Source organism: Oncorhynchus kisutch, linkage group LG2 (assembly GCF_002021735.2).
Source record: "Oncorhynchus kisutch isolate 150728-3 linkage group LG2, Okis_V2, whole genome shotgun sequence".
In the NCBI taxonomy this organism is placed as follows: domain Eukaryota; kingdom Metazoa; phylum Chordata; class Actinopteri; order Salmoniformes; family Salmonidae; genus Oncorhynchus; species Oncorhynchus kisutch.
The window spans coordinates 78093843-78121664 of NC_034175.2; the positions used below are offsets into that span (position 1 = coordinate 78093843).

The window sequence follows — 27822 nt, forward strand, 5'->3', positions numbered from 1 at the left end:
AACACACAGGAGACAACGATACAATGTAACAATGATATAACATGTAACAACTTCTAGGAGAAAACACACAGGAGACAACGATACAATGTAACAATGATATAACATGTAACAACTTCTAGGAGAAAACACACAGGAGACAACGATACAATGTAACAATGATATAACATGTAACAACTTCTAGGAGAAAACACACAGGAGACAACGATACAATGTAACAATGATACAACATGTAACAACTTCTAGGAGAAAACACACAGGAGACAACGATACAATGTAACAAGCTGAATTGACCTCTATTTAAACTGGACAATGGCAGGGCAGAACCTCTCACATGACCACATGCCCCGGTCATGTGGGAAATACAACCCAATCCATACCATAGAGAATGATAGAGGCCTCTAGTGGCCAAAAGGCTGCATTAGCATGGGCAGCGCCATTGAGAGCTTCCACCATTAGAATATATTCAACTGGGTGGGACATCCAACCTCATTGGCTGATCCCTCGTGGTGACCCTGTTTGAGTCGTGTCCAGCCAGGTCATCAGGAGAGATCAGCCAATCGTGAAAAAAAAGTAACTACTTTAAAATGGTGATAGCATCAATGGCACTGCCCGTGCTGTCACAGACACTATAATGTCACAGATACAAAGATGAGTCCTCTATCTATCTCTATGATCCATCCTGACTGCTAAGTAGACATGTGTTATTATGTTCTCTCTAAAAACCAATGGTTCATATATACCACTGGAACGGTCAGTCCCTTGACAGACGTGTATGATGTCACTCTTTTAAAGCATGCGAATTCTATCATCTGTTCTCCCTGAGTGCCGTGTGGAAGTTTAGAACGCAGAACGTGCTGACGGTGCAGTTTGCCAAAAAAAAAAAGGAAAAAAAAGCCCAGCAACTTGGTAACATCGGTATGTGGCCTGCAGGCGACCCACTGTTGAACATTAGTCAGAGCTGGAGGCACGAGGAACAAGTCCTCTAGTTCAGTTTATCAAATGGCACATCAAGATGCAAAAGGAGATGGAATTACTCTGACTATTGAGGTAAACATCAATTTATTTCCATTGTTAGGCATACAAGTATAATGCCTGGAAATATGACACGATGGATGATAACGGTGTATTTTGTCATTGGTTAACCTGTTCATTTTGTTTTGTTTTTTAATGCATTACACATCAGTGTTCTTACGGCGAGCTTCAACAGTTGTAGTACGCTGAAAGGCATTTGTTACTTTGTTTCCTAAAAAAAAGTGTCACTCTTCCCTCTACAGCCTGACAATAGAAGACAACAGAAAGCCAGTGAGCCTCCATCTATGTCCTTCCCATCCACATCCAAGTCGTCCCAGACCGTGTCAACATGGCATGGTTTTGGGCAGAAGGTGCGTCTCCTGGCCCCTTACCTGTGGCCCCGAGGCAGCCTGCCTCTTCAGGTAATGGTCCTGCTCTGTCTGGCCCTACTGGCCATGGAAAGGGTCATCAACGTCTTCGTCCCCATCTACTCCAAAAACATAGGTGAGACTGTCTGTCCCCTACTCCAAAAACATAAGTGAGACTGTCCCCTACTCCAAAAACATAGGTGAGACTGTCTGTCCCCTACTCCAAAAACATAGGTGAGACTGTCTGTCCCCTACTCCAAAAACATAGGTGAGACTGTCTGACCCCTACTCCAAAAACATAGGTGAGACTGTCTGTCCCCTACTCCAAAAACATAGGTGAGACTGTCCCCTACTCCAAAAACATAGGTGAGACTGTCTGTCCCCTACTCCAAAAACATAGGTGAGACTGTCCCCTACTCCAAAAACATAGGTGAGACTGTCCCCTACTCCAAAAACATAGGTGAGACTGTCTGTCCCCTACTCCAAAAACATAGGTGAGACTGTCCCCTACTCCAAAAACATAGGTGAGACTGTCTGTCCCCTACTCCAAAAACATAGGTGAGACTGTCTGTCCCCTACTCCAAAAACATAGGTGAGACTATCCCCTACTCCAAAAACATAGGTGAGACTGTCCCCTACTCCAAAAACATAGGTGAGACTGTCCCCTACTCCAAAAACATAGGTGAGACTGTCCCCTACTCCAAAAACATAGGTGAGACTGTCCCCTACTCCAAAACCATAGGTGAGACTGTCCCCTACTCCAAAAACATAGGTGAGACTGACTGTCCCCTACTCCAAAAACATAGGTGAGACTGTCTGTCCCCTACTCCAAAATCATAGGTGAGACTGCCTGTCCCCTACTCCAAAAACATAGGTGAGACTGTCTGTCCCCTACTCCAAAAACATAGGTGAGACTGTCTGTCCCCTACTCCAAAAACATAGGTGAGACTGTCTGTCCCCTACTCCAAAAACATAGGTGAGACTGTCTGTCCCCTACTCCAAAAATACAATTTCAGAATGTAGGGGGGACGTCCCCCCCATCCCCAGTGAAAGTTGCGCCACTGTATATAGTGTGGGAGGTCACTCACCTTGCCATGGGGGGACGTCCCCCCCGTCCCCAGTGAAAGTTGCGCCACTGTATATAGTGTGGGAGGTCACTCACCTTGCCATGGGGGGACGTCCCCCCCGTCCCCAGTGAAAGTTGCGCCACTGTATATAGTGTGGGAGATCACTCACCTTGCCATGGGGGGACGTCCCCCCCGTCCCAGTGAAAGTTGCGCCACTGTATATAGTGTGGGAGATCACTCACCTTGCCATGGGGGGACGTCCCCCCCATCCCCAGTGAAAGTTGCGCCACTGTATATAGTGTGGGAGGTCACTCACCTTGCCATGGGGGGACATCCCCCCCGTCCCCAGTGAAAGTTGCGCCACTGTATATAGTGTGGGAGGTCACTCACCTTGCCATGGGGGGACGTCCCCCCCGTCCCCAGTGAAAGTTGCGCCACTGTATATAGTGTGGGAGGTCACTCACCTTGCCATGGGGGGACGTCCCCCCCGTCCCCAGTGAAAGTTGTGCCACTGTATATAGTGTGGGAGGTCACTCACCTTGCCAGTCATGATTATGGGGCTTTTAGAGGACTTAACATGCTGCTACAAGGGCAGTTTTGTTCCTGGCCCTCTCCGACCCCGTGCCAAGGCTAAAAAATCCGCACCCCTCGTCTCCCTTTACCCTCCCTCTCCTCCCCTCCATCCTGTCCCCCCCAACAAGACATAAAGGGGTACTTTCCCTCTGTGGGCTCCAGGTTTGATTGTTCTTTTATTCTCTCCATTCATGTGGTGCTGATTCTCAGTCCTAATGGGTATGAATGACAATGAACCCCTAGGGTTCTGAAACACTGCTTCCCAAAGAACTGGTAACTCTCACTGTCTGGTAGCTATTGGCTGGCACCGTTTGTCAACCTTTTATGTGATACCAAAATCAGTCACCATTTTGTTCTGCAAATCTCTTGTTCTACGTTTAAAATCAAATCTAATTTATTTGTCACATACACATGGTTAGCAGATGTTAATGCGAGTGTAGCGAAATGCTTGTGCTTCTAGTTCCGACAATGCAGTAATAACCAATGAGTAATCTAACTAACAATTCCACAACTACTACCTTATACACACAAGTGTAAAGGGATAAAGAATATTTACATAAAGATATATGAATGAGTGATGGTACAGAGCGGCATAGGCAAGATACAGTAGATGGTATCGAGTACAGTATATACATATGAGATGAGTATGTAAACAAAGTGGCATAGTTAAAGTGGCTAGTGATACATGTATTACATAAGGATGCAGTAGATGATATAGAGTACAGTATATACATATGCATATGAGATGAGTAATGTAGGGTATGTAAACATTATATTAGGTAGCATTGTTTAAAGTGGCTAGTGATATATTTTACATCAATTTCCATCAATTCCCATTATTGAAGTGGCTGGAGTTGAGTCAGTGTGTTGGCAGCAGCCACTCAATGTTAGTGGTGGCTGTTTAACAGTCTGATGGCCTTGAGATAGAAGCTGTTTTTCAGTCTCGGTCCCAGCTTTGATGCACCTGTACTGACCTCGCCTTCTGGATGATAGCGGGGTGAACAGGCAGTGGCTCGGGTGGTTGTTGTCTTTATGGCCTTCCTGTGACATCGGGTGGTGTAGGTGTCCGGGAGGGCAGGTAGTTTGCCCCCGGTGATGCGTTGTGCAGACCTCACTACCCTCTGGAGAGCCTTACGGTTGTGGGCGGAGCAGTTGCCGTACCAGGCAGTGATACAGCCCGACAGGATGCTCTTGATTATGCATCTGTAGAAGTTTGTGAGTGCTTTTGGTGACAAGCCGAATTTCTTCAGCCTCCTGAGGTTGAAGAGGCGCTGCTGCGCCTTCTTCACGATGCGGTCTGTGTGGGTGGACCAATTCAGTTTGTCCGTGATGTGTACGCTGAGGAACTTAAAACTTACTACCCTCTCCACCACTGTCCCATCGATGTGGATAGGGGGGGTGCTCCCTCTGCTGTTTCCTGAAGTCCACAATCATCTCCTTTGTTTTGTTGACGTTGAGTGTGAGGTTATTTTCCTGACACCACACTCCGAGGGCCCTCACCTCCTCCCTGTAGGCCGTCTCGTCATTGTTGGTAATCAAGCCTACCACTGTAGTGTCGTCCGCAAACTTGATGATTGAATTGGAGGCGTGCATGGCCACGCAGTCGTGGGTGAACAGGGAGTACAGGAGAGGGCTCAGAACGCACCCTTGTGGGGCCCCAGTGTTGAGGATCAGCGGGGTGGAGATGTTGTTTCCTACCTTCACCACCTGGGGACGGCCCGTCAGGAAGTCCAGTACCCAGTTGCACAGGGCGGGGTTGAGACCCAGGGACGAGTTTGGAGGGTACTATGGTGTTAAATGCTGAGCTGTAGTCGATGAACAGCATTCTCACATAGGTATTCCTCTTGTCCAGATGGGTTAGGGCAGTGTGGTTGAGATTGCGTTTATAAGTTAAAGGAGTATTTCAGATGAACCAGTCTGCTCCCTACTCTATTTAGTCTTTGAGTGTTGTATATTTTCATTTTTAATATGCTACGAGTCGATTTCATGACTAAGAAAATGTATTTAAAGTATCTTCTGAAGTTTCCTAATTGCATGTTAGTTTAACGGGAAACTTGAAAAGTTTCTGTTTTGGAGATGAGGTTTTTATCAAACAGCGACAATATCTTCCCTGTGTGTCTGTCTAGTGAATAATCTGTCCCTGTGTGTCTGTCCTATGTGTCTGTCTAATTAATAATCTGCCTCTGTGTCTGCCTAGTGAATAATCTGTCTGATGGCAGCAGCTGGAGGACCCTGGCCACCACCGTGTGTATTTATGTCCTGCTCAAGTTCCTCCAGGGTGGAGGGGCAGGTGAGGAATAACAGGACACTCCGATCACTGTTACCTACTAATGGCTACTGTTACCTATTAATGGCTACTGTTACCAACTAATGGCCACTGTTACCTACTAATGGCCACTGTTACCTACTAATGGATACTGTTACCAACTAATGGCTACTGTTACCTATTAATGGCTACTGTTACCAACTAATGGCCACTGTTACCTACTAATGGCCACTGTTACCTACTAATGGATACTGTTACCTACTAATGGCTACTGTTACCAACTTTACCTACTAATGGCTACTGTTACCTATTAATGGCTACTGTTACCTATTAATGGCTACTGTTACCAACTAATGGCCACTGTTACCTACTAATGGCTACTGTTACCTATTAATGGCTACTGTTACCAACTAATGGCCACTGTTACCTACTAATGGCTACTTTTACCTATTAATGGCTACTGTTACCAACGAATGGCCACTGTTACCTACTAATGGCCACTGTTACCTACTAATGGATACTGTTACCAACTAATGGCCACTGTTACCTACTAATGGATACTGTTACCTACTAATGGCTACGGTTACCAACTTTACCTACTAATGGAAACTGTTACCTACTAATGGCTACTGTTATCAACTTTACCTACTAATGGCTACTGTTACCTATTAATGGCTACTGTTACCTATTAATGGCTACTGTTACCAACTAATGGCCACTGTTACCTACTAATGGCTACTGTTACCTATTAATGGCTACTGTTACCAACTAATGGCCACTGTTACCTACTAATGGCTACTTTTACCTATTAATGGCTACTGTTACCAACGAATGGCCACTGTTACCTACTAATGGCCACTGTTACCTACTAATGGATACTGTTACCAACTAATGGCCACTGTTACCTACTAATGGATACTGTTACCAACTAATGGCTACTGTTACCAACTAATGGCTACTGTTACCTATTAATGGCTACTGTTACCAACTAATGGCTACTGTTACCTACTAATGGCCACTGTTACCTACTAATGGATACTGTTACCTACTAATGGCTACTGTTACCTATTAATGGCTACTGTTACCTACTAATGGCTACTGTTACCTACTAATGGCTACTGTTACCTATTAATGGCCTATCAATGGCCACTGTTACCTATTAATGGCTACTGTTACCAACTAATGGCTACTGTTACCTATTCATGGCTACTGTTACCTATTAATGGCTACTGTTACCAACTAATGGCTACTGTTACCTATTAATGGCATATTAATGGCCACTGTTACCTATTAATGGCTACTGTTACCTATTAATGGCCTATTAATGACCACAGTTACCTATTAATGGCTACTGTTACCTATTAATGGCCTATTAATGGCCACTGTTACCTATTAATGGCTACTGTTACCAACTAATGGCCACTGTTACCTACTAATGGCTACTGTTACCTATTCATGGCAACTGTTACCTATTAATGGCCTATCAATGGCCACTGTTACCTATTATTGGCTACTGTTACCAACTAATGGCTACTGTTAGCTATTAATGACTACTGATACCAACTAATGGCTACTGTTACCTATTCATAGCTACTGTTACCAACTAATGGCTACTGTTAGCTATTAATGGCTACTGTTAGCTATTAATGGCTACTGTTACCTATTAATGGCTACTGTTACCTATGAATGGCTACTGTTACCTATTCATGCCTGCTGTTACCAACTAATGGCTACTGTTACCAACTAATGGCTACTGTTACATATTAATGGCTACTGTTACCAACTAATGGCTACTGTTACCTATTAATGGCATATTAATGGCCACTGTTACCTATTAATGGCTACTGTTACTTATTAATGGCCTATTAACACAGTTACCTATTAATGGCCTATTAATAGCTACTGTTACCTATTAATGCACACTGTTACCTATTAATGGCTACTGTTACCTATTAATGGCTACTGTTACCTATTAATGGCTACTGATACCTATTAATGGCTACTGTTACCTATTAATGGCTACTGTTACCTATTAATGGCCATTGTTACCTATTAATGGCTACTGTTACCAACTAATGGCTACTGTTACCTATTAATGGCTACTGTTACCTATTAATGGCCACTGTTACCTATTCATGGCTACTGTTACCTACTAATGGCTACTGTTACCTACTAATGGCTACTGTTACCTACTAATGGCTACTGTTACCTATTAATGACCACTGTTACCAACTAATGGCTGCTGTTACCTATTAATGACCACTGTTACCAACTAAAGGATACTGTTACCAACTAATGGCTACTGTTACCTATTAATGGCCTATTAATGACCACTGTTACCTATTAATGGCCTATTAATGGCTTCTGTTACCTATTCATGGCCACCGTTACCTATTAATGACCTCTGTAATCTATTCATGGCTCCTGTTACCTATTAATGGCTACTGTTACCTATTAATGGCTACTGTTACCTATTAATGGCTTCCTCTGAGTCTCTCACTGGCTGGATTTGACTCTCTCTCTTTGCCTCCCTCCCTCCCTCCCTCCCTCCCTCCCTCCCTCCCTCCCTCCCTCCCTCCCTCCCTCCCTCCCTCCCTCCCTCCCTCCCTCCCTCCCTCCCTCCCCAGGTACATCAGGGTTTATCAGTAACCTGAGGTCCTTCCTGTGGACGCAGGTCCAGCAGTACACCAGTAGGGTGGTTCAGGTCCGTCTGTTTGGTCACCTCCACTCCCTGTCGTTGCGCTGGCACCTGGGGAGACACACTGGGGACGTTCTGAGTAGTGTAGACCGAGGAACATCTTCTATCAACAACCTGCTCAGGTACACCCCCTCCACACACACACTAACCCATATCAGCTCAATCCATCCTATCAGTATCCTGCCAGCCTCTCTCCCCTCTCTCCCCTCAGCTACATCATCTTCAGTATCCTGCCACTCTCTCTCCCCTCTCTCTCCTCAGCTACATCATCTTCAGTATCCTGCCACCCTCTCTCCCCTCTCTCTCCTCAGCTACATCATCTTCAGTATCCTGCCACCCTCTCTCCCCTCTCTCTCCTCAGCTACATCATCTTCAGTATCCTGCCACCCTATCTCCCCTCTCTCTCTCCTCAGCTACATCATCTTCAGTATCCTGCCCACCATCGCTGATATAGTCATCGCCATCCTCTACTTTGTATCCTACTTCAGTGCCTTGTTCGGCCTCATCGTCTTCATCTGCTTGCTGATCTACCTCAGTGAGTTGACTAATTCAGGTTTAGCTGATGTGGAATCGCTAGCTAATTAGTTGTGTGGCATTGCTAGCTAGTTAGTTGTGTGGCATTGCTAGCTAGTTAGTTGTGTGGAATCACTAACTAGTTAGTTGTGTGGAATCACTAACTAGTTAGTTGTGTGGAATCGCTAGCTAATTAGTTGTGTGGCATCGCTAGCTAGTTAGTTGTGTGGAATCACTAACTAGTTAGTTGTGTGGAATCACTAACTAGTTAGTTGTGTGGAATCACTAGCTAGTTAGTTGTGTGTGCACAAGTAGTGGCCGTCATGACGTCTCCAACCCGTAGAACTAGAGTTTCTGTCACCCTCAACGTATCCAGCCTGTAGAACTAGAGTTTCTGTCACCCTCGACGTATTGAACCCGTAGATCTAAAGTTTCTGTCACCCTCGATGTCTCCAGCCCATAGAACTAGAGTTTCTGTCACCCTCAACGTCTCCGCCCGTAGAACTAGAGCTTCTGTCACCCTCGATGTCTCCAGCCCGTAGAACTAGAGTTTCTGTCACCCTCAACGTATCCAGCCCATAGAACTAGAGTTTCTGTCACCCTCGACGTCTCCGCCCGTATAACTAGAGTTTCTGTCACCCTCGACGTCTCCGCCCGTATAACTAGAGTTTCTGTCACCCTCGACGTCTCCGCCCGTATAACTAGAGTTTCTGTCACCCTCGATGTCTCCAGCCCGTAGAACTAGAGTTTCTGTCACCCTCGACGTATCCAGCCCATAGAACTAGAGTTTCTGTCACCCTCGACGTATCCAGCCCGTAGAACTAGAGTTTCTGTCACCCTCGACGTATCCAGCCCGTAGAACTAGAGTTTCTGTCACCCTCGACGTATCCAGCCCGTAGAACTAGAGTTTCTGTCACCCTCGATGTATTGAACCCGTAGATCTAAAGTTTCTGTCACCCTCGATGTCTCCAGCCCGTAGAACTAGAGTTTCTGTCACCCTCGACGTATCCAGCCCGTAGAACTAGAGTTTCTGTCACCCTCGACGTATCCAGCCCGTAGAACTAGAGTTTCTGTCACCCTCGATGTATTGAACCCGTAGATCTAAAGTTTCTGTCACCCTCGATGTCTCCAGCCCGTAGAACTAGAGTTTCTGTCACCCTCAACGTATCCAGCCCGTAGAACTAGAGTTTCTGTCACCCTCGACGTATCCAGCCCGTAGAACTAGAGTTTCTGTCACCCTCGATGTATTGAACCCGTAGATCTAAAGTTTCTGTCACCCTCGATGTCTCCAGCCCGTAGAACTAGAGTTTCTGTCACCCTCGACGTATCCAGCCCGTAGAACTAGAGTTTCTGTCACCCTCGACGTATCCAGCCCATAGAACTAGAGTTTCTGTCACCCTCGATGTATTGAACCCGTAGATCTAAAGTTTCTGTCACCCTCAATGTCTCCAGCCCGTAGAACTAGAGTTTCTGTCACCCTCGACGTATCCAGCCCGTAGAACTAGAGTTTCTGTCACCCTCGACGTATCCAGCCCGTAGAACTAGAGTTTCTGTCACCCTCGATGTATTGAACCCGTAGATCTAAAGTTTCTGTCACCCTCGATGTCTCCAGCCCGTAGAACTAGAGTTTCTGTCACCCTCAACGTATCCAGCCCGTAGAACTAGAGTTTCTGTCACCCTCGATGTCTCCAGATAACGATGCATTGTGGGTGACAGTGGTCGAGGTGTTCAGAGGGTCCCTGGTTTGGAGCCCAGGTTGTCCTCTGAAAGCAGATTTTATTCCCCAGCTTTCACCATCCTGATCACTGAGTGGAGGACCAAGTACAGACGAGACATGAACACTCAGGACAACAACGCCAAGTCTAAGGCTGTGGACTCGCTGCTCAACTTTGAGACGGTACTGACTGAGCCATATCCAATACCCCCTGCTAACCCCAAACCTAAACTTTACCCAGACCCCTTTTCACATCCCAACCTCCTCTACAGCTTACTACCCAGATAAACCCTGCTTTCAGTCAAACCTTTTGTTGCAGGTGAAATATTACAATGCTGAGGGGTATGAAGTGACCTGCTTCGAGGAGGCAATTCTGAAGTACCAGGTAAAAGGATATCGAACATTCCCTGACTTTACAATCTCCAGGTCCTGCTGTTGGGGTATTGACATCTATAAAATCTGAGATTTAGATATTGTGCTCTCCTGATTGGTTGATGTTGAGGTAGCTACCTGAGGATTGTGCTCTCCTGTCCTGATTGGTTGATGTTAAGGTAGCTAGCTGAGGATTGTGCTCTCCTGTCCTGATTGGTTGATGTTGAGGTAGCTAGCTGAGGATTGTGCTCTCCTGTCCTGATTGGTTGATGTTGAGGTAGCTAGCTGAGGATTGTGCTCTCTTGTCCTGATTGGTTGATTTTGAGGAAGCTAGCTGATGATTGGACTCCCCTTTCCTGATTGGTTGAGTGTTGAGGTAGCTAGCTGAGGATTGTGCTCCTCTGTCCTGATTGGTTGATGTTGAGGTAGCTGGCTGGTGATTGTGTCCCCCTGTTCTGATTGGTTAAAGTTGAGGTAGCTAGCTGGTGATTGTGTTCCCCTGTCCTGATTGGTTGATGTTGAGGTAGCTAGCTGGTGATTGGTGTTCCCCTGTCCTGTCTGCAGCAGTCAGAGTGGAAGACCAACGCCTCGTTGGCCCTACTGAACCAGACCCAGAACCTGATCATTGGCTCAGGGCTATTAGCAGGTTCTCTGCTCTGTGCTTACATGGTCACAGAAGGCCAGTTCCAGGTACAGTCTTCTCTACCTTCATATGGGCTCACATCAGACCACATTGGCATCCTCTGATTCCTTCTCTATTTACACGTGATCTCTCTTAATGTTAGTCAGGGTGTTAGTCAGCAGGGTGTTAGTCAGCAGGGTGTTTGTCAGCAGGGTGTTAGTCAGCAGAGTGTTAGTCAGCAGGGTGTTAGTTAGCAGGGTGTTAGTCAGCAGGGTGTTAGTCAGCAGGGTGTTGGTCAGGGTGTTAGTTAGCAGGGTGTTAGTTAGTAGGGTGTTTGTCAGGGTGTTAGTCAGCAGGGTGTTGGTCAGGGTGTTAGTCAGCAGGGTGTTAGTCAGCAGGGTGTTGGTCAGGGTGTTAGTTAGCAGGGTGTTAGTTAGTAGGGTGTTTGTCAGGGTGTTAGTCAGGGTGTTAGTCAGCAGGGTGTTAGTCAGCAGGGTGTTGGTCAGGGTGTTAGTTAGCAGGGTGTTAGTTAGTAGGGTGTTTGTCAGGGTGTTAGTCAGCAGGGTGTTGGTCAGGGTGTTAGTCAGCAGGGTGTTAGTCAGCAGGGTGTTGGTCAGGGTGTTAGTCAGCAGAGTGTTAGTCAGCAGGGTGTTAGTCACAGGGTGTTAGTCAGCAGGGTGTTGGTCAGCAGGGTGTTAGTCAGCAGGGTGTTAGTCAGCAGGGTGTTGGTCAGGGTGTTAGTCAGCAGAGTGTTAGTCAGCAGGGTGTTAGTCAGCAGGGTGTTAGTCCGGGTGTTAGTCAGCAGGGTGTTAGTCAGCAGGGTGTTAGTCAGGGTGTTGGTCAGGGTGTTAGTTAGCAGGGTGTTAGTTAGTAGGGTGTTTGTCAGGGTGTTAGTCAGCAGGGTGTTGGTCAGGGTGTTAGTCAGCAGGGTGTTAGTCAGCAGGGTGTTGGTCAGGGTGTTAGTTAGCAGGGTGTTAGTTAGTAGGGTGTTAGTCAGGGTGTTAGTCAGCAGGGATGATAGTGAATTGAATGTGGTTGTGTGTTATTGGTCTGCCCACTTCTCCTTAGGTTGGTGACTATGTCCTGTTTGGCACCTACATCATCCAGCTGTACACTCCTCTCAACTGGTTTGGTACATATTACAGGTGAGATCACCTGGTCTGGTACAGATTACAGGTGAGATCAACTGGTCTGGTACATTTTACAGGTATGATCAACTTGTCTGGTACATATTACAGGTGAGATCACCTGGTCTGGTACATATTACAGGTGAGATCAACTGGTCTGGTACATATTACAGGTGAGATCAACTGGTCTGGTACATATTACAGGTGAGATCAACTGGTCTGGTACATATTACAGGTGAGATCAACTGGTCTGGTACATATTACAGGTTAGATCAACTGGTCTGGTACATATTACAAGTGAGATCACCTGGTCTGGTACATATTACAGGTGAGATCAACTGGTCTGGTACATATTACAGGTGAGATCAACTGGTCTGGTACATATTACAGGTGAGATCACCTGGTCTAGTACGTATTACAGGTGAGATCTACAATCTCACTGTAAGGGAGACAGTCACATGCATTTCGCTATGCCTCCATTACTGGATAACTCAACATATTCTCTCCACAGACTAATCCAGAGTTCCTTTATTGACATGGAGAACATGTTCAAGATCTTAACAGAACACAAAGAGGTGAGTTACTCCTGTATCTGAGGGGTAATGAGACGTGTTTATCATTTAAAGTGCTGAGGCCATGGTCAGGTTTGTGTTTGTGTCCCCGTCCGTGTGTTTGCCCCTGCTCCTGCCCTCCCTCTCCGTCTCCCTCTCCCCCCCTCTCCGTCTCCCTCTCCCCCCTCTCCGTCTCCCTCTCCCGCTCCATCTCTGTCTCCTGCTCCTGCCCTCCCTCTCCGTCTCCCTCTCCCCCCTCTCCGTCTCCCTCTCCCCCCTCTCCGTCTCCCTCTCCCCCCTCTCCGTCTCCCTCTCCCCCTCTCCGTCTCCCTCTCCCCCCTCTCCGTCTCCCTCTCCCCCCTCTCCGTCTCCCTCTCCCCCTCTCCGTCTCCCTCTCCCCCCTCTCCGTCTCCCTCTCTCCGTCTCCCTCTCCCCCCTCTCCGTCTCCCTCTCCCGCTCCATCTCTGTCTCCTGCTCCCTCTCCCCCCTCTCCGTCTCACTCTCCTCCCTCTCTGTCTCCCTCTTCCCCCTCTCTGTCTCCCTCTCCCCCCCTCTCCGTCTCCCTCTCCCCCTCTCTGTCTCCCTCTCCCCCCTCTCCGTCTCCGTCTCCCTCTCCGTCTCCGTCTCCCTCTCCCCCCTCTCCGTCTCCCTCTCCCCCCTCTCCGTCTCCCTCTCCCCCTTCTCCGTCTCCCTCTCCCCCCTCTCCGTCCCCCTCTCCCGCTCCATCTCTGTCTCCTGCTCCCTCGCCCGCTCCGTCTCCCTCTCCCCCCTCTCCGTCTCCCTCTCCCCCCTCTCCGTCTCCCTCTCCCCCCTCTCCGTCTCCCTCTCTCGCTCCATCTCTGTCTCCGTCTCCCTCTCCCCCCTCTCCGTCCCCCTCTCCCCCCTCTCCGTCTCCCTCTCCCCCCGCTCCGTCTCCCTCTCCCCCCTCTCCGTCTCCCTCTCCCCCCTCTCCGTCTCCCTCTCCCCCCTCTCCGTCTCCCTCTCCCCCTCTCCGTCCCCCTCTCCCGCTCCATCTCTGTCTCCTGCTCCCTCGCCCGCTCCGTCTCCCTCTCCCCCCTCTCCGTCTCCCTCTCCCCCCTCTCCGTCTCCCTCTCCCGCTCCATCTCCATCTCTGTCTCCTGCTCCCTCTCCCTCTCCCCCCTCTCCGTCTCCCTCTCCCGCTCCATCTCTGTCTCCCGCTCCATCTCCCTCTCCGTCTCCCTCTCCCCCCTCTCCGTCCCCCTCTCCCGCTCCATCTCTGTCTCCCGCTCCATCTCCCTCTCCGTCTCCCTCTCCCCCCGCTCCGTCCCCCTCTCCCGCTCCATCTCTGTCTCCGTCCCCCTCTCCCACTCCATCTCTGTCTCCGTCTCCCTCTCCCCCCTCTCCGTCTCCCTCTCCCCCCTCTCCGTCTCCCTCTCCCTCTCCGTCTCCCTCTCCCCCCTCTCCGTCTCCCTCTCCCTCTCCGTCTCCCTCTCCCCCTCTCCGTCTCCCTCTCCCCCCTCTCCGTCTCCCTCTCCCCCTCTCCGTCCCCCTCTCCCGCTCCATCTCTGTCTCCTGCTCCCTCGCCCGCTCCGTCTCCCTCTCCCCCCTCTCCGTCTCCCTCTCCCCCCTCTCCGTCTCCCTCTCCCCCCTCTCCGTCTCCCTCTCCCCCCTCTCCGTCCCCCTCTCCCGCTCCATCTCTGTCTCCTGCTCCCTCTCCCGCTCCGTCCCCCTCTCCCGCTCCATCTCTGTCTCCGTCCCCCTCTCCCGCTCCATCTCTGTCTCCGTCTCCCTCTCCCCCCTCTCCGTCTCCCTCTCCCGCTCCATCTCTGTCTCCTGCTCCGCCTCCCTCTCCCCCCTCTCCCTCTCCCTCTCCCCCTCTCCGTCTCCCTCTCCCCCCTCTCCGTCTCCCTCTCCCCCCTCTCCGTCTCCCTCTCCCCCCTCTCCGTCTCCCTCTCCCCCTCTCCGTCTCCCTCTCCCTCTCCGTCTCCCTCTCCCCCCTCTCCGTCTCCCTCTCCCGCTCCATCTCTGTCTCCTGCTCCGTCTCCCTCTCCGTCTCCCTCTCCCCCCTCTCCGTCTCCCTCTCCCCCCTCTCCGTCTCCCTCTCCCCCCTCTCCGTCTCCCTCTCCCGCTCCATCTCTGTCTCCTGCTCCCTCTCCCTCTCCGTCTCCCTCTCCCCCCTCTCCGTCTCCCTCTCCCTCTCCGTCTCCCTCTCCCTCTCCGTCTCCCTCTCCCCCCTCTCCGTCTCCCTCTCCCGCTCCATCTCTGTCTCCTGCTCCGTCTCCCTCTCCGTCTCCCTCTCCCTCTCCGTCTCCCTCTCCCCCCTCTCCGTCTCCCTCTCCCTCTCCGTCTCCCTCTCCCCCCTCTCTGTCTCCCGCTCCATCTCCCTCTCCCGCTCCGTCTCCCTCTCCCGCTCCCTCTCCCGCTCCGTCTCCCTCTCCCTCTCCCGCTCCCTCTCCCGCTCCGTCTCCCTCTCCCGCTCCCGCTCCCTCTCCCGCTCCCTCTCCCGCTCCGTCTCCCTCTCCCACTCTGTCTCCCTCTCCCTCTCCCACTCCCTCTCCCGCTCCATCTCCCTCTCCCGCTCCGTCTCCCTCTCCCGCTCCCACTCCGTCTCCCTCTCCGTCTCCCTCTCCCGCTCCCTCTCCCGCTCCGTCTCCCTCTCCGTCTCCCTTTCCCTCTCCCGCTCCCGCTCCGTCTCCCTCTCCCACTCCGTCTCCCTCTCCCGCTCCCGCTCCCTCTCCTGCTCCATCTCCCTCTCCCGCTCCCTCTCCCGCTCCGTCTCCCTCTCCCGCGCCCTCTCCCTCTCCCTCTCCCGCTCCCTCTCCCGCTCCGTCTCCCTCTCCCTCTCCCTCTCCCGCTCCGTCTCCCTCTCCCGCGCCCTCTCCCTCTCCCTCTCCCGCTCCCTCTCCCACTCCGTCTCCCTCTCCCTCTCCCGCTCCCTCTCCCACTCCGTCTCCCTCTTCCACTCTGTCTCCCTCTCCCGCTCCCTCTCCCTCTCCCTCTCCCACTCCGTCTCCCTCTCCCACTCCGTCTCCCTCTCCCACTCCTGCTCCCGTTCCCTCTCCCTCTCCCTCCCTGAGGCTTGTGGAGGGCCTCTCTGTGGGAAAACTCTCCCCAGTTAGTCTGTAAACTATGGGACTGTGAGCTGTGGGGCTGTGAACTGTGGGACTGTGAGCTGTGGGACTGTGGGCTGTGAACTGTGGGCTATGGGACTGTGGGCTGTGGGATTGTGGGACTGTTGGCTGTGGGACTGTTGGCTTGGGGTTGTGGGACTGTGGACTGTGGGCTGTGGGGCTATGGGACTGTGGGACTGTGGTGCTGTGGGCTGTGGGACTCAGGGTTGTGGGACTGTGGGACCTTGGGCTGTGGGACTGTGGACTGTGTTGCTGTGTGACTGTGGGACTCTGGGCTGTGGGACTGTGGGACTCTGGGCTGTGGGACTGTGGGACTCTGGGCTGTGGGACTGTGGTGCTGTGGGACTGTGGGACTGTGGTGCTGTGGGACTGTAGTGCTGTGGGCTGTGGTGCTGTGGGACTGTTGTGCTGTGGGACTGTGGGCTGTGGGACTGTGGTGCTGTGGGACTGTGGTGCTGTGGGACTGTGGGACTGTGGTGCTGTGGGACTGTAGTGCTGTGGGCTGTGGTGCTGTGGGACTGTTGTGCTGTGGGACTGTGGGCTGTGGGACTGTGGTGCTGTGGGACTGCGGTGCTGTGGGACTGTGGGACTGTGGTGCTGTGGGGCTGTGGGACTGTGGGACTGTAGTGCTGTGGGACTGTGGGCTTTGGGACTGTGGGACTCTGGGCTGTGGGACTGTGGTGCTGTGGGGCTGTGGGACTGTGGGCTTTGGGACTCTGGGTTGTGGGACTCTGGGTTGTGGGACTCTGGGCTGTGGGACTCTGGGCTGTGGGACTCTGGGCTGTGGGACTCTGGGCTGTGGGACTCTGGGTTGTGGGACTCTGGGCTGTGGGACTCTGGGCTGTGGGACTCTGGGCTGTGGGACTGTGGGACTCTGGACTGTGGGACTTTGGGTTGTGGGACTCTGGGTTGTGGGACTCTGGGCTGTGGGACTGTGGGACTCTGGACTGTGGGACTCTGGGCTGTGGGACTCTGGGCTGTGGGACTCTAGGCTGTGAGACTGTGGGACTCTGGGCTGTGGGACTCTGGGCTGTGAGACTCGAGACTGTGGGACTCTGGGCTGTGGGACTCTGGGCTGTGGGACTCTGGGTTGTGGGACTCTGGGCTGTGGGACTCTAGGCTGTGAGACTGTGGGACTCTGGGCTGTGGGACTCTGGGCTGTGGGACTCTGGGCTGTGAGACTGTGGGCTGTGGGACTGTGGGACTCTGGGCTGTGGGACTCTGGGCTGTGAGACTGTGGGACTCTGGGCTGTGGGACTCTGGGCTGTGGGACTCTAGGCTGTGAGACTGTGGGACTCTGGGCTGTGAGACTGTGGGACTCTGGGCTGTGGGACTCTGGGCTGTGGGACTCTGGGCTGTGAGACTGTGGGACTCTGGGCTGTGGGACTCTGGGCTGTTGGACTCTAGGCTGTGAGACTGTGGGACTCTGGGCTGTGGGAATCTGGGCTGTGGGACTCTGGACTGTGGGACTATGGGCTGTGGGACTCTGGGCTGTGAGACTGTGGGCTGTGAGACTCTGGGCTGTGGGACTGTGGGCTGTGGGACTGTGGGCTGTGAGACTGTGGGACTCTGGGCTGTGGGACTCTGGGCTGTGGGACTCTAGGCTGTGAGACTGTGGGACTCTGGGCTGTGGGACTCTGGGCTGTGGGACTCTGGACTGTGGGACTCTGGACTGTGGGACTCTGGGCTGTGGGACTCTGGGCTGTGGGACTCTAGGCTGTGAGACTGTGAGACTGTGGGCTGTGGGACTCTGGGCTGTGGGACTCTGGGCTGTGAGACTGTGGGACTCTGGGCTGTGGGACTGTGGGACTCTGGACTGTGGGACTCTGGGCTGTGGGACTCTGGGCTGTGGGACTCTAGGCTGTGAGACTGTGGGACTCTGGGCTGTGGGACTCTGGGCTGTGGGACTCTAGGCTGTGAGACTGTGGGACTCTGGGCTGTGGGACTCTGGGCTGTGGGACTCTAGGCTGTGAGACTGTGGGACTCTGGGCTGTGGGACTCTGGGCTGTGGGACTCTGGGCTGTGGGACTCTGGACTGTGGGACTCTGGGCTGTGGGACTCTGGGCTGTGAGACTGTGAGACTGTGGGCTGTGGGACTGTGGAGAGAGGAGTGAAGAGAGAGGAGTGAAGAGAGAGGAGGGTAAAAATGCTTTGCCAGTAACTGCAAGGCGGTGCTTTATATTGTTGTTATGTCTGAGATCCACTGTGTGCAGCTTGACCTGAGACCCTGATCCATGGAGGAAGTAGACCATCTAGTCCCTGAGTTTCACCACACTGATGATCTCATTTCCTGTCATGTTGTCTTGTCCAGGTGAAAGACGATGTCAGCGCCACAGACCTCCAGTTGACAACTGGCGAGGTGAAGTTTCAGAACGTGTGCTTCAGCTACACTGAGGGGTAGGTCATAAAAACATGTGTAGTTAATCTCTGATGTCATGAGAATGTGTGTAGTTAATCTCTGATGTCAAGAGAGTGTGTGTAGTTAATCTCTGATGTCATGAGAATGTGTGTAGTTAATCTCTGATGTCATGAGAATGTGTAGTTAATCTCTGATGTCATGAGAATGTGTAGTTAATTTCTGATGTCATGAGAATGTGTAGTTAATCTCTGTCATGAGAATGTGTAGTTAATCTCTGATGTCATGAGAATGTGTAGTTAATCTCTGTCATGAGAATGTGTGTAGTGAATTTCTGATGTCATGAGAATGTGTAGTTAATCTCTGTCATGAGAATGTGTAGTTAATCTCTGATGTCATGAGAATGTGTGTGGTTAATCTCTGATGTCATGAGAATGTGTGTGGTTAATCTCTGATGTCATGAGAATGTGTAGTTAATCTCTGATGCCATGAGAATGTGTAGTTAATCTGATATTATGAGAATGTGTAGTTAATCTCTGTTATGAGAACGTTTAGATAATCTCTGATGTCATGAGAATGTGTGTAGTTACTCTCTGATGTCATGAGAATGTGTAGTTAATCTCTGATGTCATGAGAATGTGTAGTTACTCTCTGATGTCATGAGAATGTGTGTAGTTTATCTCTGATGTTATGGACATATTCTCTCATGACAGACAATACATACATTTAGCAGATGGATGGTCATGGACAGAGCAGAACAGAGCTTGTACTACATCTAGGCATCAACCTGTCATTTCCCTTCACCTGTCAATTTAGAATCTGTAAAACTCTTGGCATTGTGTGTGCATGTGTGTGCACCCTAATCAAATGAAGTAGGACTGTGTATCTGTGTTGCTGTCCTCAGGAATGTGATTCTCAGGGGTATATCGTTCACTGTGATGGCCGGCCAGACTGTTGCTCTGGTATGTTCAACTCTTCAGATAGCCTTTCATTACATGACTAACATGAACTAAAAGGAGACCCAGACACATGACCTCCCCTTTTGGGAGACCCAGACACATGACCTCCCCTTTTGGGAGACCCAGACACATGACCTCCCCTTTTGGGAGACCCAGACACATGACCTCCCCTTTTGGGAGACCCAGACACATGACTTCCCCTTTTGGGAGACCCAGACACATGACCTCCCCTTTTGGGAGACCCAGACACATGACCTCCCCTTTTGGGAGACCCAGACACATGACCTCCCCTTTTGGGAGACCCAGATACATGACCTCCCCTTTTGGGAGACCCAGACACATGACCTCCCCTTTTGGGAGACCCAGACACATGACCTCCCCTTTTGGGAGACCCAGACACATGACCTCCCCTTTTGGGAGACCCAGACACATGACCTCCCCTTTTGGGAGACCCAGACACATGACCTCCCCTTTTGGGAGACCCAGACACATTACCTCCCCTTTTGGGAGACCCAGACACATTACCTCCCCTTTTGGGAGACCCAGACACCCACATTTAACATCCACATTCCCTGTGTGTGTCTGCAGGTGGGCCAGTCTGGTTCAGGTAAAAGCACTATCCTCCGTCTGCTGTTTCGCTTCTATGACGTCCAGGGAGGATGCATCCGTATTGATGAACAGGATATATCCAGGGTGAGTTAACTCTATAGGGTCTATATCCAGGGTGAGTTAACTCTATATCAAATCAAATCAAATCAAAGGGTCTATATAGGGTCTATATACAGGATATATCCAGGGTGAGTTAACTCTATAGGGTCTATATCCATGGTAAATTAACTCTATAGGGTCGATATACAGGGTGAGTTAACTCTATAGGGTCTATATCCATGGTAAATTAACTCTATAGGGTCTATATACAGGGTGAGTTAACTCAATAGGGTCTATATACAGGGTGAGTTAACTCTATAGGGTCTATATTCAGGGTGAGTTAACTCTATAGGGTCTATATCCAGGGTAAGTTAACTCTATAGGGTCTATATCCAGGCTATATCCAGGGTGAGTTAACTCTAGGGTCTATATACAGGGTGAGTTAACTCTATAGGGTCTATATTCAGGGTGAGTTAACTCTAGGGTCTATATACAGGGTGAGTTAACTCTATAGGGTCTATATTCAGGGTGAGTTAACTCTAGGGTCTATATACAGGGTGAGTTAACTCTATAGGGTCTATATTCAGGGTGAGTTAACTCTAGGGTCTATATACAGGGTGAGTTAACTCTATAGGGTCTATATTCAGGGTGAGTTAACTCTAGGGTCTATATACAGGGTGAGTTAACTCTATAGGGTCTATATTCAGGGTGAGTTAACTCTAGGGTCTATATACAGGGTGAGTTAACTCTATAGGGTCTATATTCAGGGTGAGTTAACTCTAGGGTCTATATACAGGGTGAGTTAACTCTATAGGGTCTATATCCAGGGTGTGTGTGTGTGTGTGTGTGTGTGTGTGTGTGTGTCAAATCAAATAAAATCAAATTTTATTTTTCACATACACATGGTGAGCAGATGTTAATGCGAGTGTAGCGAAATGCTTGTGCTTCTAGTTCCGACAATGCAGTAATAACCAACAAGTAATCTAGCTAACAATTCCAAAACTACTGTCTTATAGACACAAGTGTAAAGGGATAAAGAATATGTACATAAAGATATATGAATGAGTGATGGTACAGAGCGGCATAGGCAAGATACAGTAGATGGTATTGAGTGCAGTATATACATATGAGATGAGTATGTAAACAAAGTGGCATAGTTAAAGTGGCTAGTGATACATGTATTACATAAGGATGCAGTCGATGATATAGAGTACAGTATATACGTATGCATATGAGATGAATAATGTAGGGTAAGTAACATTATATAAGGTAGCATTGTTTAAAGTGGCTAGTGATATATTTACATCATTTCCCATCAATTCCCATTATTAAAGTGGCTGGAGTTGAGTCAGTGTCATTGTCAGTGTGTTGGCAGCAGCCACTCAATGTTAGTGGTGGCTGTTTAACAGTCTGATGGCCTTGAGATAGAAGCTGTTTTTCAGTCTCTCGGTCCCAGCTTTGATGCACCTGTACTGACCTTGCCTTCTGGATGATAGCGGGGTGAACAGGCAGTGGCTCGGGTGGTTGTTGTCCTTGATGATCTTTATGGCCTTCCTGTGACATCGTGTGGTGTAGGTGTCCTGGAGGGCAGGTAGTTTGCCCCCGGTGATGCGTTGTGCAGACCTCACTACCCTCTGGAGAGCCTTACGGTTGTGGGCGGAGCAGTTGCCGTACCAGGCGGTGATACAGCCCGACAGGATGCTCTCGATTGTGCATCTGTAGAAGTTTGTGAGTGCTTTTGGTGACAAGCCAAATTTCTTCAGCCTCCTGAGGTTGAAGAGGCGCTGCTGCGCCTTCTTCACGATGCGGTCTGTGTGGGTGGACCAATTCAGTTTGTCTGTGATGTGTACGCCGAGGAACTTAAAACTTACTACCCTGTCCACTACTGTTCCATCGATGTGTATAGGGGGGTGTTCCCTCTGCTGTTTCCTGAAGTCCACAATCATCTTCTTAGTTTTGTTGACGTTGAGTGTGAGGTTATTTTCCTGACACCACACTCCGAGGGCCCTCACCTCCTCCCTGTAGGCCGTCTCGTCGTTGTTGGTAATCAAGCCTACCACTGTTGTGTCGTCCGCAAACTTGATGATTGAGTTGGAGGCGTGCGTGGCCACGCAGTCGTGGGTGAACAGGGAGTACAGGAGAGGGCTCAGAATGCACCCTTGTGGGGCCCCAGTGTTGAGAATCAGCGTGGTGGAGATGTTATTGCCTACCCTCACCACCTGGGGGCGGCCCGTCAGGAAGTCCAGGACCCAGTTGCACAGGGCGGGGTCGTGCGTGCGGGGGGGTGCGTGCGTGCGCTCCCTCTCTCCCTCCCTCCCTCCCTGTATTCCATTTTAGCCAGAGCAGGCTACACTGTATGACCTGTAGGGGCTCCGAGTGGCGCAGCATTCTATATTACTGCATCTCAGTGTTAGAGGCGTCACAACAGACCCTGGTTCAATTCCAGGCTGTATCATAACCGGCCGTGATTGGGAGTCCCATAGGGCGGCGCACAATAGGCCCAGAGTTGTCAGGTTTAGTGTTTGGCCATCATTGTAAATAAGAAATTGTTCTTAACTCACTTGCCTAGTTAAATAAAGGTTAAATAAAATACAAATAGTCCTAACCTGTCCGCTGAGTTATGGGACCCAGACCTCTCTCTGTAATCCTAATCTGTACCATCCCTGGCTATAGGTGACCCAGACCTCTCTCTGTAATCCTAATCTGTACCATCCCTGGCTATAGGGGACCCAGACCTCTCTCTGTAATCCTAATCTGTACCATCTCTGGCTATAGGTGACCCAGACCTCTCTCTCTGTAATCCTAATCTGTACCATCTCTGGCTATAGGTGACCCAGACCTCTCTCTGTAATCCTAATCTGTACCATCTCTGGCTATAGGTGACCCAGACCTCTCTCTCTGTAATCCTAATCTGTACCATCTCTGGCTATAGGTGACCCAGACCTCTCTCTGTAATCCTAATCTGTACCATCCCTGGCTATAGGTGACCCAGACCTCTCTCTGTAATCCTAATCTGTACCATCCCTGGCTATAGGTGACCCAGACCTCTCTCTGTAATCCTAATCTGTACCATCCCTGGCTATAGGTGACCCAGACCTCTCTCTGTAATCCTAATCTGTACCATCCCTGGCTATAGGTGACCCAGACCTCTCTCTGTAATCCTAATCTGTACCATCCCTGGCTATAGGTGACCCAGACCTCTCTCTGTAATCCTAATCTGTACCATCCCTGGCTATAGGTGACCCAGACCTCTCTCTGTAATCCTAGTCTGTACTATCCCTGGCTATAGGTGACCCAGACCTCTCTCTCTGTAATCCTAATCTGTACCATCCCTGGCTATAGGTGACCCAGACCTCTCTCTGTAATCCTAATCTGTACCATCCCTGGCTATAGGTGACCCAGACCTCTCTCTGTAATCCTAATCTGTACCATCCCTGGCTATAGGTGACCCAGACCTCTCTCTGTAATCCTAATCTGTACCATCCCTGGCTATAGGTGACCCAGACCTCTCTCTGTAATCCTAATCTGTACCATCCCTGGCTATAGGTGACCCAGACCTCTCTCTGTAATCCTAATCTGTACCATCCCTGGCTATAGGTGACCCAGACCTCTCTCTCTGTAATCCTAATCTGTACCATCCCTGGCTATAGGTGACCCAGACCTCTCTCTGTAATCCTAATCTGTACCATCACTTGCTATAGGTGACCCAGACCTCTCTCTGTAATCCTAATCGGTACCATCCCTGGCTATAGGTGACCCAGACCTCTCTCTGTAATCCTAATCTGTACCATCCCTGGCTATAGGTGACCCAGACCTCTCTCTGTAATCCTAATCTGTACTATCCCTGGCTATAGGTGACCCAGACCTCTCTCTGTAATCCTAATCTGTACTATCCCTGGCTATAGGTGACCCAGACCTCTCTCTGTAATCCTAATCTGTACCATCCCTGGCTATAGGTGACCCAGACCTCTCTCTGTAATCCTAATCTGTACCATCCCTGGCTATAGGTGACCCAGACCTCTCTCTGTAATCCTAATCTGTACCATCCCTGGCTATAGGTGACCCAGACCTCTCTCTGTAATCCTAGTCTGTACTATCCCTGGCTATAGGTGACCCAGACCTCTCTCTCTGTAATCCTAATCTGTACCATCCCTGGCTATAGGTGACCCAGACCTCTCTCTGTAATCCTAATCTGTACCATCCCTGGCTATAGGTGACCCAGACCTCTCTCTGTAATCCTAATCTGTACCATCCCTGGCTATAGGTGACCCAGACCTCTCTCTGTAATCCTAATCTGTACCATCCCTGGCTATAGGTGACCCAGACCTCTCTCTGTAATCCTAATCTGTACCATCCCTGGCTATAGGTGACCCAGACCTCTCTCTGTAATCCTAATCTGTACCATCCCTGGCTATAGGTGACCCAGACCTCTCTCTCTGTAATCCTAATCTGTACCATCCCTGGCTATAGGTGACCCAGACCTCTCTCTGTAATCCTAATCTGTACCATCACTTGCTATAGGTGACCCAGACCTCTCTCTGTAATCCTAATCGGTACCATCCCTGGCTATAGGTGACCCAGACCTCTCTCTGTAATCCTAATCTGTACCATCCCTGGCTATAGGTGACCCAGACCTCTCTCTGTAATCCTAATCTGTACTATCCCTGGCTATAGGTGACCCAGACCTCTCTCTGTAATCCTAATCTGTACTATCCCTGGCTATAGGTGACCCAGACCTCTCTCTGTAATCCTAATCTGTACCATCCCTGGCTATAGGTGACCCAGACCTCTCTCTGTAATCCTAATCTGTACCATCCCTGGCTATAGGTGACCCAGACCTCTCTCTGTAATCCTAATCTGTACCATCCCTGGCTATAGGTGACCCAGACCTCTCTCTCTGTAATCCTAATCTGTACCATCCCTGGCTATAGGTGACCCAGACCTCTCTCTCTGTAATCCTAATCTGTACCATCCCTGGCTATAGGTGACCCAGACCTCTCTCTGTAATCCTAATCTGTACCATCCCTGGCTATAGGTGACCCAGACCTCTCTCTGTAATCCTAATCTGTACCATCCCTGGCTATAGGTGACCCAGACCTCTCTCTGTAATCCTAATCTGTACTATCCCTGGCTATAGGTGACCCAGACCTCTCTCTGTAATCCTAATCTGTACCATCCCTGGCTATAGGTGACCCAGACCTCTCTCTCTGTAATCCTAATCTGTACCATCCCTGGCTATAGGTGACCCAGACCTCTCTCTGTAATCCTAATCTGTACCATCCCTGGCTATAGGTGACCCAGACCTCTCTCTGTAATCCTAATCTGTAACATCCCTGGCTATAGGTGACCCAGACCTCTCTCTGTAATCCTAATCTGTACTATCCCTGGCTATAGGTGACCCAGACCTCTCTCTGTAATCCTAATCTGTACCATTTCTGGCTATAGGTGACCCAGACCTCTCTCTGTAATCCTAATCTGTACCATCCCTGGCTATAGGTGACCCAGACCTCTCTCTGTAATCCTAATCTGTACCATCCCTGGCTATAGGTGACCCAGACCTCTCTCTCTGTAATCCTAATCTGTACCATCCCTGGCTATAGGTGACCCAGACCTCTCTCTCTGTAATCCTAATCTGTACCATCCCTGGCTATAGGTGACCCAGACCTCTCTCTGTAATCCTAATCTGTACCATCCCTGGCTATAGGTGACCCAGACCTCTCTCTGTAATCCTAATCTGTACAATCCCTGGCTATAGGTGACCCAGACCCTACTCTCTGTAATCCTAATCTGTACCATCCCTGGCTATAGGTGACCCAGACCTCTCTCTGTAATCCTAATCTGTACCATCCCTGGCTATAGGTGACCCAGACCTCTCTCTCTGTAATCCTAATCTGTACCATCTCTGGCTATAGGTGACCCAGACCTCTCTCTGTAATCCTAATCTGTACCATCCCTGGCTATAGGTGACCCAGACCTCTCTCTGTAATCCTAATCTGTACCATCCCTGGCTATAGGTGACCCAGATCTCTCTCTGTAATCGTAATCTGTACCATCCCTGGCTATAGGTGACCCAGACCTCTCTCTGTAATCCTAATCTGTACCATCCCTGGCTATAGGTGACCCAGACCTCTCTCTCTGTAATCCTAATCTGTACCATCTCTGGCTATAGGTGACCCAGACCTCTCTCTGTAATCCTAATCTGTACCATCCCTGGCTATAGGTGACCCAGACCTCTCTCTGTAATCCTAATCTGTACCATCCCTGGCTATAGGTGACCCAGATCTCTCTCTGTAATCGTAATCTGTACCATCCCTGGCTATAGGTGACCCAGACCTCTCTCTGTAATCCTAATCTGTACCATCCCTGGCTATAGGTGACCCAGACCTCTCTCTGTAATCCTAATCTGTTCCATCCCTGGCTATAGGTGACCCAGACCTCTCTCTGTAATCCTAATCTGTACCATCTCTGGCTATAGGTGACCCAGACCTCTCTCTGTAATCCTAATCTGTACCATCCCTGGCTATAGGTGACCCAGACCTCTCTCTGTAATCCTAATCTGTACCATCCCTGGCTATAGGTGACCCAGACCTCTCTCTGTAATCCTAATCTGTACCATCTCTGGCTATAGGTGACCCAGACCTCTCTCTGTAATCCTAATCTGTACCATCTCTGGCTATAGGGGACCCAGACCTCTCTCTGTAATCCTAGTCTGTACCATATCTGGCTATAGGTGACCCAGACCTCTCTCTGTAATCCTAATCTGTACCATCTCTGGCTATAGGTGACCCAGACCTCTCTCTGTAATCCTAATCTGTACCATCTCTGGCTATAGGGGACCCAGACCTCTCTCTGTAATCCTAGTCTGTACCATCTCTGGCTATAGGTGACCCAGACCTCTCTCTGTAATCCTAATCTGTACCATCTCTGGCTATAGGTGACCCAGACCTCTCTCTGTAATCCTAATCTGTACCATCCCTGGCTATAGGTGACCCAGACTTCTCTCTGTAATCCTAATCTGTACCATCCCTGGCTATAGGTGACCCAGACCTCTCTCTGTAATCCTAGTCTGTACCATCTCTGGCTATAGGTGACCCAGACCTCTCTCTGTAATCCTAATCTGTACCATCTCTGGCTATAGGTGACCCAGACCTCTCTCTGTAATCCTAATCTGTACCATCCCTGGCTATAGGTGACCCAGACCTCTCTCTGTAATCCTAATCTGTACCATCCCTGGCTATAGGTGACCCAGACCTCTCTCTGTAATCCTAATCTGTACCATCTCTGGCTATAGGTGACCCAGACCTCTCTCTGTAATCCTAATCTGTACCATCTCTGGCTATAGGTGACCCAGACCTCTCTCTGTAATCCTAGTCTGTACCATCTCTGGCTATAGGTGACCTAGACCTCTCTCTGTAATCCTAATCTGTACCATCTCTGGCTATAGTTGACCTAGACCTCTCTCTGTAATCCTAATCTGTACCATCCCTGGCTATAGGTGACCTAGACCTCTCTCTGTAATCCTAATCTGTACCATCTCTGGCTATAGGTGACCTAGACCTCTCTCTGTAATCCTAATCTGTACCATCTCTGGCTATAGGTGACCCAGACCTCTCTCTCTGTAATCCTAATCTGTACCATCCCTGGCTATAGGTGACCCAGACCTCTCTCTGTAATCCTAATCTGTACTATCCCTGGCTATAGGTGACCCAGACCTCTCTCTGTAATCCTAATCTGTACCATCCCTGGCTATAGGTGACCCAGACCTCTCTCTGTAATCCTAATCTGTACCATCTCTGGCTATAGGTGACCCAGACCTCTCTCTCTGTAATCCTAATCTGTACCATCTCTGGCTATAGGTGACCCAGACCTCTCTCTGTAATCCTAA

At 50.0% G+C, this 27822-nt stretch overlaps 1 protein-coding gene across 1 annotated transcript in view; it reads left to right on the forward strand.

The window, feature by feature from the left end:
- Positions 1-1289: 1289 nt before the first annotated feature.
- The window catches only part of abcb6b (ATP binding cassette subfamily B member 6 (LAN blood group) b), a 60295-nt gene continuing 33762 nt past the window's right edge, over positions 1290-27822 (forward strand). The window contains exons 1-12 of the mRNA XM_031803374.1: positions 1290-1515; positions 5217-5309; positions 7913-8105; positions 8397-8518; positions 10284-10393; positions 10530-10595; positions 11147-11272; positions 12273-12349; positions 12843-12906; positions 18286-18371; positions 19235-19292; positions 19878-19982. Coding sequence (XP_031659234.1) covers positions 1317-1515; positions 5217-5309; positions 7913-8105; positions 8397-8518; positions 10284-10393; positions 10530-10595; positions 11147-11272; positions 12273-12349; positions 12843-12906; positions 18286-18371; positions 19235-19292; positions 19878-19982 — 1299 coding nt within the window. The 5' untranslated portion in view covers positions 1290-1316. The remainder of the gene's footprint in view (positions 1516-5216; positions 5310-7912; positions 8106-8396; positions 8519-10283; positions 10394-10529; positions 10596-11146; positions 11273-12272; positions 12350-12842; positions 12907-18285; positions 18372-19234; positions 19293-19877; positions 19983-27822) is intronic.